The 11,371-nt window shown below is 50.3% G+C and overlaps 1 protein-coding gene across 1 annotated transcript; it reads right to left on the bottom strand.

The window, feature by feature from the left end:
* Window positions 1–398: 398 nt before the first annotated feature.
* LOC110553019 (serine protease 30-like) lies at window positions 399–3,813 on the bottom strand. The gene is made up of 5 exons (XM_021644730.2): window positions 3,747–3,813; window positions 2,431–2,608; window positions 2,065–2,336; window positions 1,559–1,719; window positions 399–1,383 (listed from the first exon to the last, which is right to left on the bottom strand). Exons 1-5 carry the CDS (start codon window positions 3,811–3,813, stop codon window positions 1,129–1,131), a joined length of 933 nt encoding a protein of 310 aa, XP_021500405.2. The 3' UTR covers window positions 399–1,128.
* Between the last annotated feature and the right edge of the window lie 7,558 nt (window positions 3,814–11,371).

The raw sequence follows: 11,371 nt of genomic DNA, 5'->3' as shown, positions 1-11,371 counted from the left end.
GGGGAAAAGCAGGCAACCTGCCCAGGCCTGGACCTCAAATGCCTTCTGCGGTGAAGGAGCTTCTCTGAAAGCTGAAGCAGCACCTGACAACTTGTGGCCAGATACTTTTGGGAAATGAAATGCAAATGAATTGCTAGAAAAACGTGAAAGAAAGGCGGCCCCTGGACCAGACTCAACCGGCGTAAAGTTACTCTGTCAAAGGCTTTCTTTAAAATATGCATCTTATTTTGGGGGGCTGCAAAGATGGCTCGGTGGCTAAGAGCACACTGGCTGCTCTTCCAGAGGACCTGTGTTCAATTCCCAGCACCTACATGGCAGCTCACGTCCATCTGTAACTCTAGTTTCAAGAGACACTGGCAAGCACTGTACATGCAGACAAACCACCCAGACACATAAAATAAATCTTTAAAAAAGAAACATTAATTTTATTTTTAATTGTGTGTGTATGTGTGTGTTCGAGTATCGTGTGTATGTCCTCGGAGGCCGGAAGCAGGACCTCCTGCTCTTGTAAGCTACATGGTATGGGTGCTGGAAGTGAAATGCTGGTCCTCTGGAAGAGCCTTTTAACTGTTAAACCACCTTTCTAGCTCCATGTCATGGGGCTCCCCACCCCCCCACAACCCCAGAACAAAGATGCGTTATGAACAAAGAGTAAGAGCCAAGTGTGGCGGTGCCAGCTCTCCAATGCACACCTTCAGGAGGCTGGGGCCAGCTTGGGGCACATAGTGAGACTTCCTTCCAGGTGAGAGCACAGCTTCTGAACCACACCTGACCGATGGATTGGTTGGTTGTCTGACCGAGTGATTGAGATTCTGTCCCAGCTGTGTGACCGTAGGAAACTCACACGCCCTCTCTGAGCTTCCCCACCCCCCCACCACAGCACTGTCGCACAACTAAAAGAGCCGACACAGGTAGAGCTGAAAGGGAACCAGGCCTGCGGTGAGTGACAAGTGGGTGGCTGCCTGTGTTCGACAGGATGTGTCCCTGTGTTCTAGGTCACTGCAGCCCCCGACACCTCCAGGAGGCCACCTGCAAACCCACCAGTTGAGATTCATTTTCTCAGCATCTGTCTTAAGCTTCTGAGTCTCCAATCCCACTGGAAGAGGATCTGGGACTAGAGTTTATGGCTCACAGGGCCCATTGCAAGGCAAAGACCAGAAACACTAGTGGCAATATCTGAGAAGCCCCAGAGGCTCGGGAGTGGCCCCCGCAGGCACCAAAGACGTTCTCAGCCAGGGTTCTCCGAATCCAGTCTACGTAGGCCGGCACCCGAGTGTAGACACCAGGCCTGTATGGACGAGCACAGCCAATCCCCCAGCTGGTGATGCCGACCTGGATCCAGGAACCGTTGATGGCACAAACCAATGGTCCACCAGAGTCGCCCTGAGCGAGAAGGAGGAAGGCTCGGTCAAGAAAGACTTTTTAAAAAACACCCTCTGCCAAGGCCACAGAGGCTGGGTGAGTGTTCTTTCTAGTCCTCCTGGCACCCCTGGGATATGGGGTGCAGGTATGGAATATGAGGCAAGAGAGCCAGGGAAATCCAGAGGGCTGCTGTCACCTGGCAGGCGTCTTTCCCGCCCTCCACAAAGCCTGCACAGAGCATGTCTGCCTGGATGAACCGTTTCCCTGACTGGCCGGTCTCCCGGATGTGGTACATCTTCTCACACTCCTCTGAGTCCAAGAGGGGCACGGCCAGCTCCTGGAGGACACTGGCGAACCCTGGACCAGAGAGAAGCTTGGCCTGAGTACAGCCTGACCCAGCGGAACCCCTCCCACCACGCAGACAGCCTGGACCTCCTGCCACTTCTCTGTTCTCTGGTCCCTCCCATGTCCCCAAAGCAGAGAACAGAGTCAGGGAACATGGTTCACATCCAGTCTGCTCCCCCCCCCCACTGTAAGCTGTGCCTGCTTCCATAACTCATGGCTGCTGAGCTGAAGCTTACCCATGTCTTCAGTAGGTAGAATCCTGGGCACCAGGTGGGGTTCCCCAAGCCAAGGCGAACCCCACAATTTGGCAGTACATCCCCTAGACAGGTCGCCCCCTAGCAGGATATACGCCCTTACCTCTTTCCTGGGTAGACCCCCAGCCTGTTACCCAGCAGACAGTTCCAGGAGTGAGGGGAGCATGGGCTTCTGGGAGGCAGACGGGAGTGAACTGAAAGGGCCGCAGAAGAACGCCCAGCTGCACGAGGGCAATGTCCCCACTGGTCCCGTCTTCCCAGAGGTAGGTGGGGTAGACAGAGATGTTTCTCACAGCCACTATGGTTGACTGGGGTTCCGAAAGGGAGGCTGTCAGTCCCCCAACCTTCACATAGTAGAGGCTAGGGTTCAGAGACCTAAGAAAGGACAGGCCCGGGTTGCTGAGGCATCTGCCAGAGAGCGACAGGGTAAAGAGAATGGCAGCCGCTCTCCACCCCTACTTCCCCTTACCTGCGGAAGCAGTGGGCAGCCGTGAGCACCCACCTCTCGTGGATGAGGGCGCCCCCACATATGTGGCCCTCTTCGGCTATCCCCAGGCTGACCTGCCAAGGCCACTGTCCTTCCAGAGCATCTTGGCCACCCACGATCTTCCCAGCATCTCTGGCGTGGCCACACACTGCAGAGGGACCTTCTTAGAAAGCCAGGTCCTTGCTGGGTCCCGCCATCTCCAACGACTTCCATCCCCTGCCCTGGGCTTTTCCCCGTGAAAACTCTGGGCTGGACATTTCCTGAAGGCAACATACCACTACATTCCCCTAGAAAACAAGAGAAAAGTTCCTCCGTGCGCTCTGACCAATACAGAAACACATAACTGGCCAAAATACTGAGGCTAAGCGACTGAGTGCTAGCCCTAAGTGGGACACCACTATCTGCACAACACCATCCCAGGCTCCAGAACATCACTGAAGAGGAGGCAGACAGAATGCCAGCAGCAGGAGGGGGCGGAGAGCGGCGAGATGCTGTCTTCTGAGCATGACATGGCTGTTGCACGCATGTAGCTACTCATGTAGCCTGCAAATTCGGGCACTCAAAACTCCATTGTGGATGGAGAGTGGCTCCCGGGGCCCACCTCCCCCCCGCTGAGGACCGATTGGCAGTTCATTGATGGTAAGTTAAGGAGAGTAATTTTGGGGGGTGTGTGTGTGCACTGGTAGGTTGACCATGCTTCTCTGCATGGCCCCACACCCATGTACATGTGGACAGCAGTAGATGGACTCAGTGAGTTACGGAAGAAGAGGAGGAAGAGGAGGAGAACGAGGACAAGAAGGCAGAGATGATGACGATGATGAAGTTGGAAGAGTTACATGTTAGGGAAGGCCCAAGGGAACTGAAGAGAGAGGATAGGAGGTGGATACGATTAAAGTAAACTGTTTTTATGTTTTTCTGAGACAGGGTTTCTCTGTGTAGCCTTGGCTGTCCTGGACTCACTTTGTAGATCAGGCTGACCTTGAACTCACAGAGAGCCGCCTGACTCTGCCTCCCTGAGTGCTGGGATCACAGGTGTGCACCACTGCGCCCAGCTTGATCAAATTAATTATATATACATGAAATTCTCATAGAATTTTTTGAAAAAGAAAACAAAAGCAGGGGCCTGGGCTCAGCATTCCATCTACACCATTACCACCTAAGACCTGACACACAGCAATTGGCCTTCTACTCTCAGCCCTCTCCTGGTTGCCTAGAGAGAGTGGCTGAGGATCATAGGGAAGCAGGATGATGGAGGAGGAATGCTGAGGCCACCACAGGAGAGAGGAGTTGAGGGTGACGAGGAATGAACTTACCTGGCAGTAACCGCAGCAAGAGAAGAAAGACGCACCTCGCCCAGGACTCCATGGCTCCTCTCCAGGCGGCAGCACCTTGGGGTCAGAGTCCTTGAATTGCCCTAAGGAAGGGTTGCATTTCAGTGCTTCCAGGCAAACTGGAGCCCAGTAACCTGACAGAACCCGCCCATCCAGGCTTCCGTCCTGCAGTTCCAGGGATGTGGCTCAGTAAAACCGGGGTTATTCACTGCCCACCAGGAATCAGAGGCGAGCTGTCGCTCCACCGGTGAGGTTAACACAGGGAAGACTCATCTGCTCTTCAGGAAGGTGGGGGACCCACTGCGTTACCCACTTTGTCTAGGAGACCCGGGGCTCTGCTTACCGGTGCCAGAAGATCCCAGCCCTTTCTGGCCCCACACCGATCTCAGAGATGAGTCGGCGACACCTAACTCCAGAGTCCCCTCAAACTACAGTGGCTCATGGCCCTCTCTCGGTCACCCTATTTAAGAAGTAGGAACCCGTGGAAGTCCTGTCGGTCACTACGGAAACAAATGTAGTCAGGGTTTGTCTTCCAGTCCCGGAAGTATCAACTCAGAAATACCTAAGAAAGCTATTTCCTTCTGCTGCTATGGCTACTTCAAGTTTCCCTCTCCCATTCTAGGGACAAAAGCAACACTCAGGCCAGCCTCAAGCCAGGACTCCAGTGAACCCCTCAGTGGGGTTGGACTAGTACCCTGTTCCTGCACCACTGTTTCTGCTGCTGCTGTTTGGAGACAGGTTCTCACTATGTAGTTCTGGTTGCTCTGAAACTCCCTCTGTAGACCAGGCTGGCCTCGAACTCACAGAGAGCTGCCTGCCTCTGCCTCCCGACTGCTGGAATTAAAGACGTCTGCCACTTTACAAAGACCTTCCGTGTAATACTAATCTCATTGTCCTAGGATAGGACCACAACCACAAATTTTGAGCCAAATTTGAAGCAAGATTTGTTAAACACTGGCCAGGATGATGGACACTGGTCAGGTCCATACCTGGGATTCCCAGAAAATGATGCCAAATTATGTTAGTCAGGTTCTTATAAAATCAAAACCCACAAGGCTACATACTTTCTGCCTTTGTTCAGTCAGGGAAAGCATATATCCTGATGTATAGATCTCTCTCTCTCTCTCTTTCCTTTATAAATAATTTTTATTTATTTATTTTATATACATTTGGTGTTTGACCTACATAAATGTCTGTGTGAGAGAGTCAGATCCCCTGGATCTTGAGTTACAGACAGTTGTGAGCTGCCATGTGCATGCTGGGAATTGAACCCCAGTCCTCTGGAAGAGCAGCCAATGCTCTTAACCACTGACCCATCTCTCCAGCTCCCCCCTTTTTTGAGACAGAGTTTTTCTGTGCAGCCCTGGCTGTCCTGGAATTTTCTCTGTAGATCAGGCTTTCCTGGAGCTCTCGGAGAGCTGCCTGCCTCTGCCTCCTGAGTGCTGGGGTTAAAGGCACGCACCACCACCACCCAGCTGATATATAGATCTCGTAAGCCCAGTAATGTAAACGTAAAACATAACTTTTGCCCTCACAGTAGCCATGACTTATCTATATTTACCTTACTTTGTTCTTCAAGGAGATTTCTGTATACTTTGTTGTACATACGGAATTGGATTAATTATCACCAGAAAAGTTTTTATTAAATTGTGCTGTGCTTAAATATGCCCAAAATAAGTTGGTTCAGACTTGAAGTCTGAACCAATGCCAGCTACTGAGCTATACTGAAACAAATGATTTCTTGCCTCCATGGACCATCTCTCTGCGGGCCTGTGAAGGTCACAGACACACACACACACACACATATACCCAGTTCTAAATTCAGGCCTTCATGAATTGGTTCCATTGCAATCGGCCTGTGCGGACAGAGCATCCTGACAGAAGGATGTGGCTGAAACAAGCTTCTCTCAGTAGGGAAGAGTGTTTGCTGTGCAAACATGAGGACCTTAGCTGGGGTGAATCACAGTGTGCCCCTACTTGGAGATGGGAGGTGGAGACGGGGAGTCTTCAGCATAAAGGCCTGGCTTACCAGGTGGGAAGAGACCATCTCAGACAAGGAGGAACAAGAAGCAGCCCAAAAAGGTTGACCTCTGATCTCAACATGAGTACCGTGGTGGTACATGTGTGCCTGTAACATGTGTCTAGACACCCCACAACAAATTTCAGTGCTCTCCCCCCACCACACACACACACACACACACACACACACACACACACACGCCAGGCATAGCCACACATGGCTGTAAAGTTGGCATGTGGGGATGCAGGTAAAAGGTTTTTAGGGCTTGCTGCCAACCTAGCTCTAGGTTTAGCGAGAGACCATGTTTTACCTGCGCACACATTTGCTTCTCCTTCTTAAAAAAAGAAAAGAAAAAGTAAAGAAAGAAAAAAGAAAAGCTATGGATGCTTTTTATTCTGTTTATCCATTTTACAGATAAAAATGAAAAACAAGTTCTCAAAAATTTAGAGTCAGGAAGGGGCTGGGGATGTAGTCCAATCAGCGGAGTGTCTAGCAGACATGAGGATCTGGATTTGATTTCTGCACCACATAAACTCGCGGCGTTGCCAGCCTGTAGTCACAAGCATCTGGGAGGAAGTGGCAAGAGGATCGGGAGTTCAGTGTTATTTGCTACACAGAGAATTTGAGGCCCGCCTAAATAATAAATAAAGTGTGACTTAAACAAAACAAAATCATCAGAGTAGAAATACCCAGGCTCTGAGTCACCTAGTTAAAGGGAGATATGAGTTAAGGCACAAGAACCCGACAGGTGTTGGTTTCACAACTGGAATGAGATAGGGAGGCCAGCTGTAAGACAAAGCCAGCTCCCACTAAGTTCGCAACTGGTGGCTTTTGTCCCTAGGAAGGGGATAGCCCACGTGACCTCACACCTTCCTTGTCTCCCCAGGGACACTAAATCACAGCTGCCCCACCCACAGCTCCCAGGCTGCAGTTCTTCAGACTCTGTGTTCTTTTTACTTCAACAGTTTCTGGGTTTAAACCAATCAATTAAAAAAAATTTAATCTCAAGCCGGGCACATGCCTTTAATTCCAGCACTAAGGGAGGCAGAGGCAAGCAAGTCTCTGAGAGTTTGAGGCCAGCCTGGTCTACAAAGTGAGTCCAGGACAGCCAAGGCTACACAGAGAAACCCTGTCTTGAAAAACAAAACAAAACAACAACAAATGAATCACACAGGAGGGACAGTGGGCAGATCTAGCCAAGAATAAGTTGAACAAGAGAAGAGCTGGGATGGCTTCTAGTCAAAAGCTATCAGCATACGGGGCTTCGGGTACTGCTTTGAACAAAGGGGCAGGCTTTTATTGATTTTTGGTGGGGAGGGTGTGTGTGCAGAGGGTAGCTCCTTATAGTTTTCTACTGGCCAAACACAATGTCAAAGATGTTTTCCTCTTCTGTGAGACATGGGTCAACTGGACAAATGGTCAACTCATCCTGGAAACTGCCGAGTTCCTCTTGCTGCTGGTGCCATTGTCCTGTACAAACATCCTGGCTCCGTCGTTTGTTCTGGGCCTGATGATGGGTAAGAAGCAGCTGAAGGATTGCGTACAAGGGCGGGGTAGAAGAAATACACTAGCTCCAACACGCAGCAGGCCAGTGTGTCACAGCCTTGGAGAAAGATATTCTTCTAGTGATCCACACGTCAGCGTACTGACCCAAAGGTTTAGGCTAGGAAGAGAAAGAGATGTCACCCATCAGACCTCTGAAAACCAAAGTCAGGTCAGTGCTTTCAGGAAAAGTGGATTCAGGTGGATGAGGAGGGACCAAGGCAACTGTTACCATAACCCAGGCACCACAGGAGGCCTCCACAGAGTCTAGTGTAAAGTTAGTGACCTGTTTTCAGGCTGTGTGACTTTCAAAGTGAAACCCAGGCTAGCCAAGGTCAATGCTGACCTTGAACTTCTGGCCCTCCTGCCTCCACAGCCCGAGTTCAGGGGTTATAGCCACGCGCCGCGGCCACACCTGGCATGGAAGGGTTTTTGCGTTGACGAAGGGCAAGTGAAGCTAATGGGGTTGGGCTTAATTTTTCCCTTAGTAACACCTGAGTTGAGGTGTCTCTTGGGGGCTTTTGCAGGGTGAGGTTTTATCATCACCAGCATATGGAGAGCAGATGTTGACCAGAATAATGGAGCTGAACCAAAGGATGAAAAGTTTTGTGGCATGAACAGGAAATGTACTCACAGGTTCCCCATTTCACTGGCTACGTGTGTGTGTGTGTGTGTGCGCGCGCGCGTCCGAGCACACATATGCTGCAGTGTACAAGTGGAGGGCAGAAAACATCTTGTGTCAGTTAAGTCTCTCCTCCCACTCTGTGGGTCCCAGGGATCTACCCCAGGCTGTCAGGCTTGTCAGCAGATGCCTGAGCTGATGAGATATCTCAGCAGCCCGCAGGCGGAACCTTTAGGAGGCGAGGCTGAGCTGGAGGAAGCAGTCACTGGGGATGGCTCTTCAAGGGTGCACCATCCTTGCTCCTTCCTGTCCTGCTCCCTTGGCTTCTATGAGGAGTCTCAGCCCCACACTTCTCCCACCGTGGAACTTGAAAACCGAGAACCAAATTAAATCCTCTCTCCTCCCTTTAGGTGTTTCTGTCAGGTATTTTGCCATGGTGACAAGAAAAGTAACTGAGGCAGACGGGTTTTCCAGTTCCCACAGGGAGCCCAGTTCTCACTGGGTCTCTGGACCTGGTCAACCCCTAGGACACTTGGCTAATCCCTGAACAAGGTAAGAAGGTGTCAATAGAAAATGCTTCTGCTAATGAGGTAAATGGGAGCAAGTGAAAAATGAGAAAAACAAGAGAGAGATCCTGATGGTCTGCCAAACGAGCAAACTCGTCATAGCAACTGCCACTAACGGACAACCCTCTACTAACACTTATGACCAGGCAAGGACGTTTGTTGGGGAGACCCAAGCACTGAACCCTAATAAACTAGGACTATTTCCTAAGGAAGATAATCAGGGCTGGTGATAGCTCAGCAGATAAGGACACTTGCTGCCAAGCTAGAAACTGAGTTAGATCACAAGGACGCACAGGAAAGAGTGAACTTCTGCCAGTTGTCCCCTGACTTCCTGTCTGCCATGGCTCTCATGCCTCACCACACCAACACCTAAAAATAAACAAATGATTGTGAATTTTTAAAAACAGTTTTGAAGAGGTCAGGCATGGTGGTGCACATCTTTAATCCCAGCACTCAGGAGGCAGAAGCAGGCAGTTCCGGGCCAGCCTGGTCTACAGAGCAAGTTCCGGGCCAGCCAAGGCTACAAAGTAAAACCCTATCTTAAAACCAAACAAACAAACAAACACCACCACTAACAACAACAACCAAACAAAGCAAGGAATCTAGAACATGTTAAATAGTAATAAATGCTCTGAGAGAAACAGAAAGCAGGGAAGCAGTGAGGTGGCGGGCTGCAGAGCCACGCTGTTACAGGCAGGTGATCAGAGGTCAGCAGGAAGTGAGGACCTGGAACACAGGTCAGGAGGAAGGAAGAAGCTTCAAGGGCAAAGGTCAGAGGCAGAGGCTGGCCTGTTGGGTTCCAGCAGATAGGGAGGAAGCCACAGACTGCAGTGAGGAGATCAGAAGCAGGAAGAAGACCTACAGGATGTCATGGCCTCTGATTTGAAGAAGCCACCACCGGGTTTGAGGAGGTGAGTGACATCAGTTGACTTAATATTGCTTACGCCTTTTTTTTTTTCTTTTTTGAGTGGAATTCTAGGTGATTATCTGTTCACTCAAAGTTGAAAGACGTTTGGACTGTTCCGAGTTTTTTTGTTGACTGTAGATAAAGTTGCCATAAAAATTTGCTTACGGCTTTTTGTGTATTCTGTTTTCTTTTTTCTTGGCTAAATCTTAGAATAGGATTGCTACATGCAGGTAAAACTTTATAGGAAAAGCCCAAGGAGCTCTTGGCTCATTGTGCTGCTCTGTGCCACTGTGACAGAGTACCTGTTGACAAGTTAAAAGAGGAAGACTTTATTTTGGTTCTTGAATTCAAAGTGTTTGGACCATGGTCATTCGGCCTCATGTGCGGGCATTATCATGGGTTGTGAAGTTCCTGACCTCTGGGAAAGACCACAGACTCAATCTAATTATAATTAAAAGGTTTATTAATTAGAAGCTAGCGGGACAAGAATTTGAGCCAAACTTGAAATTGCCACATGAAGTGGGGGAGAGGGAAGGATTTTAAAAAATTGATTATTCTGGAATCTCCCATCATGCACCCTGACAAGCTCACCTCCCAGGCTTTCCACGTCCGATCCCCTCCTCCCTGAAAAAGCAAGCTCAAGTCTGTGTTGTCCGTATACTCACTGAAGCATGGTCAAATTTCCAGTGGCCATTGGCCCCACTCCCAAAAGGATGAGTCTTTCTCTGCCTGCATCCACGCCAGAACCCATCAACTGAGGAGAGCCCTGGGCTGACTGGGGAGGGGTGGGGCTAGCTCTCCCTCAAGAGGCAAGGCCGGATCTCCCTTGAGGGGTGGGGCCAGCTCAAAGGAAAGGGTTTCTCTGTGTAACAGACCTGGGCTGTCCTGAAACTCTCTTTGTAGACCAGGCTGGTCCTGAACTGCCTCTGCCTCCCACGTGCTGGGATTAGAGATGTGTGCCACCTCACCCAGCTAGGGGAAGGATTTTTAAAAGCACACAAGAAGACCTTGAGCATCTGGACCAGCAAGCCAAGAGCTGTTAGCTCTGCTTAGTAAGGTAGTCAAGGCAACCTCAAAATAGTCCTTGAACATCTTCACAAGCAGGTTACAGAAGCCAAAAGGTAGTTAGTTATATCATAACAAGTAGATGATCCCAGTTGTACATTTCCGGGTGGGGGTCACGTAGTCAGTGTTGCTGGGAACTTGTCTTCCAGGGACTGAAGTCAGAGACAAATGGCTACTGGGTGCTGAGATGGATGCCTAGCATGAAACAGAGCTTCTTCAGGCATCACAATGGCAGTGGAAGTATGTGCTGGGGTAGAGCAGTTCAAGTCATCACTGACCACAAAGAAAGAAGGGAAGCTGCCTTCCTCCTCTTCTTTCCATCTGGGTTCCCCAGCCCATGCGTGATGCTTTCCACGCTCGGAGCGTTTTCCCTGCCTCGTTAATCCCCTCTGTAAGTGATCTCATCCAGGGGTGTGCTCTACCAGCCTCCTAGCTGACTCAAAATCCGGTCAAGCTGACAATGAAGGTCGGCCATCCGTTAGTGGTGTGAGTCCCTGCCACTACGCACCAAAGCCCAGCAACTGAGCAGCTGCCAGTTTTGCTAAGATGGGAAATGGGCTGGGGTGGGGAGGCTTGGGAAGGAGCGGTAGGGTTGGGGTTGCATTAGGTTAGGGCTGCGGTTATTTATCATCCTCATGCAGGGGTTGAGTGGCTGATGGACACACGGGAAAACATTCCCTTCGGGGTCACCTGTCTACAGGCAGTATATGATGCTGTGGAAACAGATGGTTCCACTCCAGGAGTGCATATAAGTCAGTGGAGCAGAGCAGAAGCCCAAGGCCTTCCTGGGGGCCCTGTCACTAGAGAGTGAGAAGAGGACTGACACACAAGGGGAATTCTATTCTTTGGAGGCCAGTGCAGCCCTCTCCG

Source organism: Meriones unguiculatus, chromosome 11 (assembly GCF_030254825.1).
Source record: "Meriones unguiculatus strain TT.TT164.6M chromosome 11, Bangor_MerUng_6.1, whole genome shotgun sequence".
NCBI classification, from domain to species: domain Eukaryota; kingdom Metazoa; phylum Chordata; class Mammalia; order Rodentia; family Muridae; genus Meriones; species Meriones unguiculatus.
This window is presented reverse-complemented; position numbering and strand designations above follow the sequence as displayed.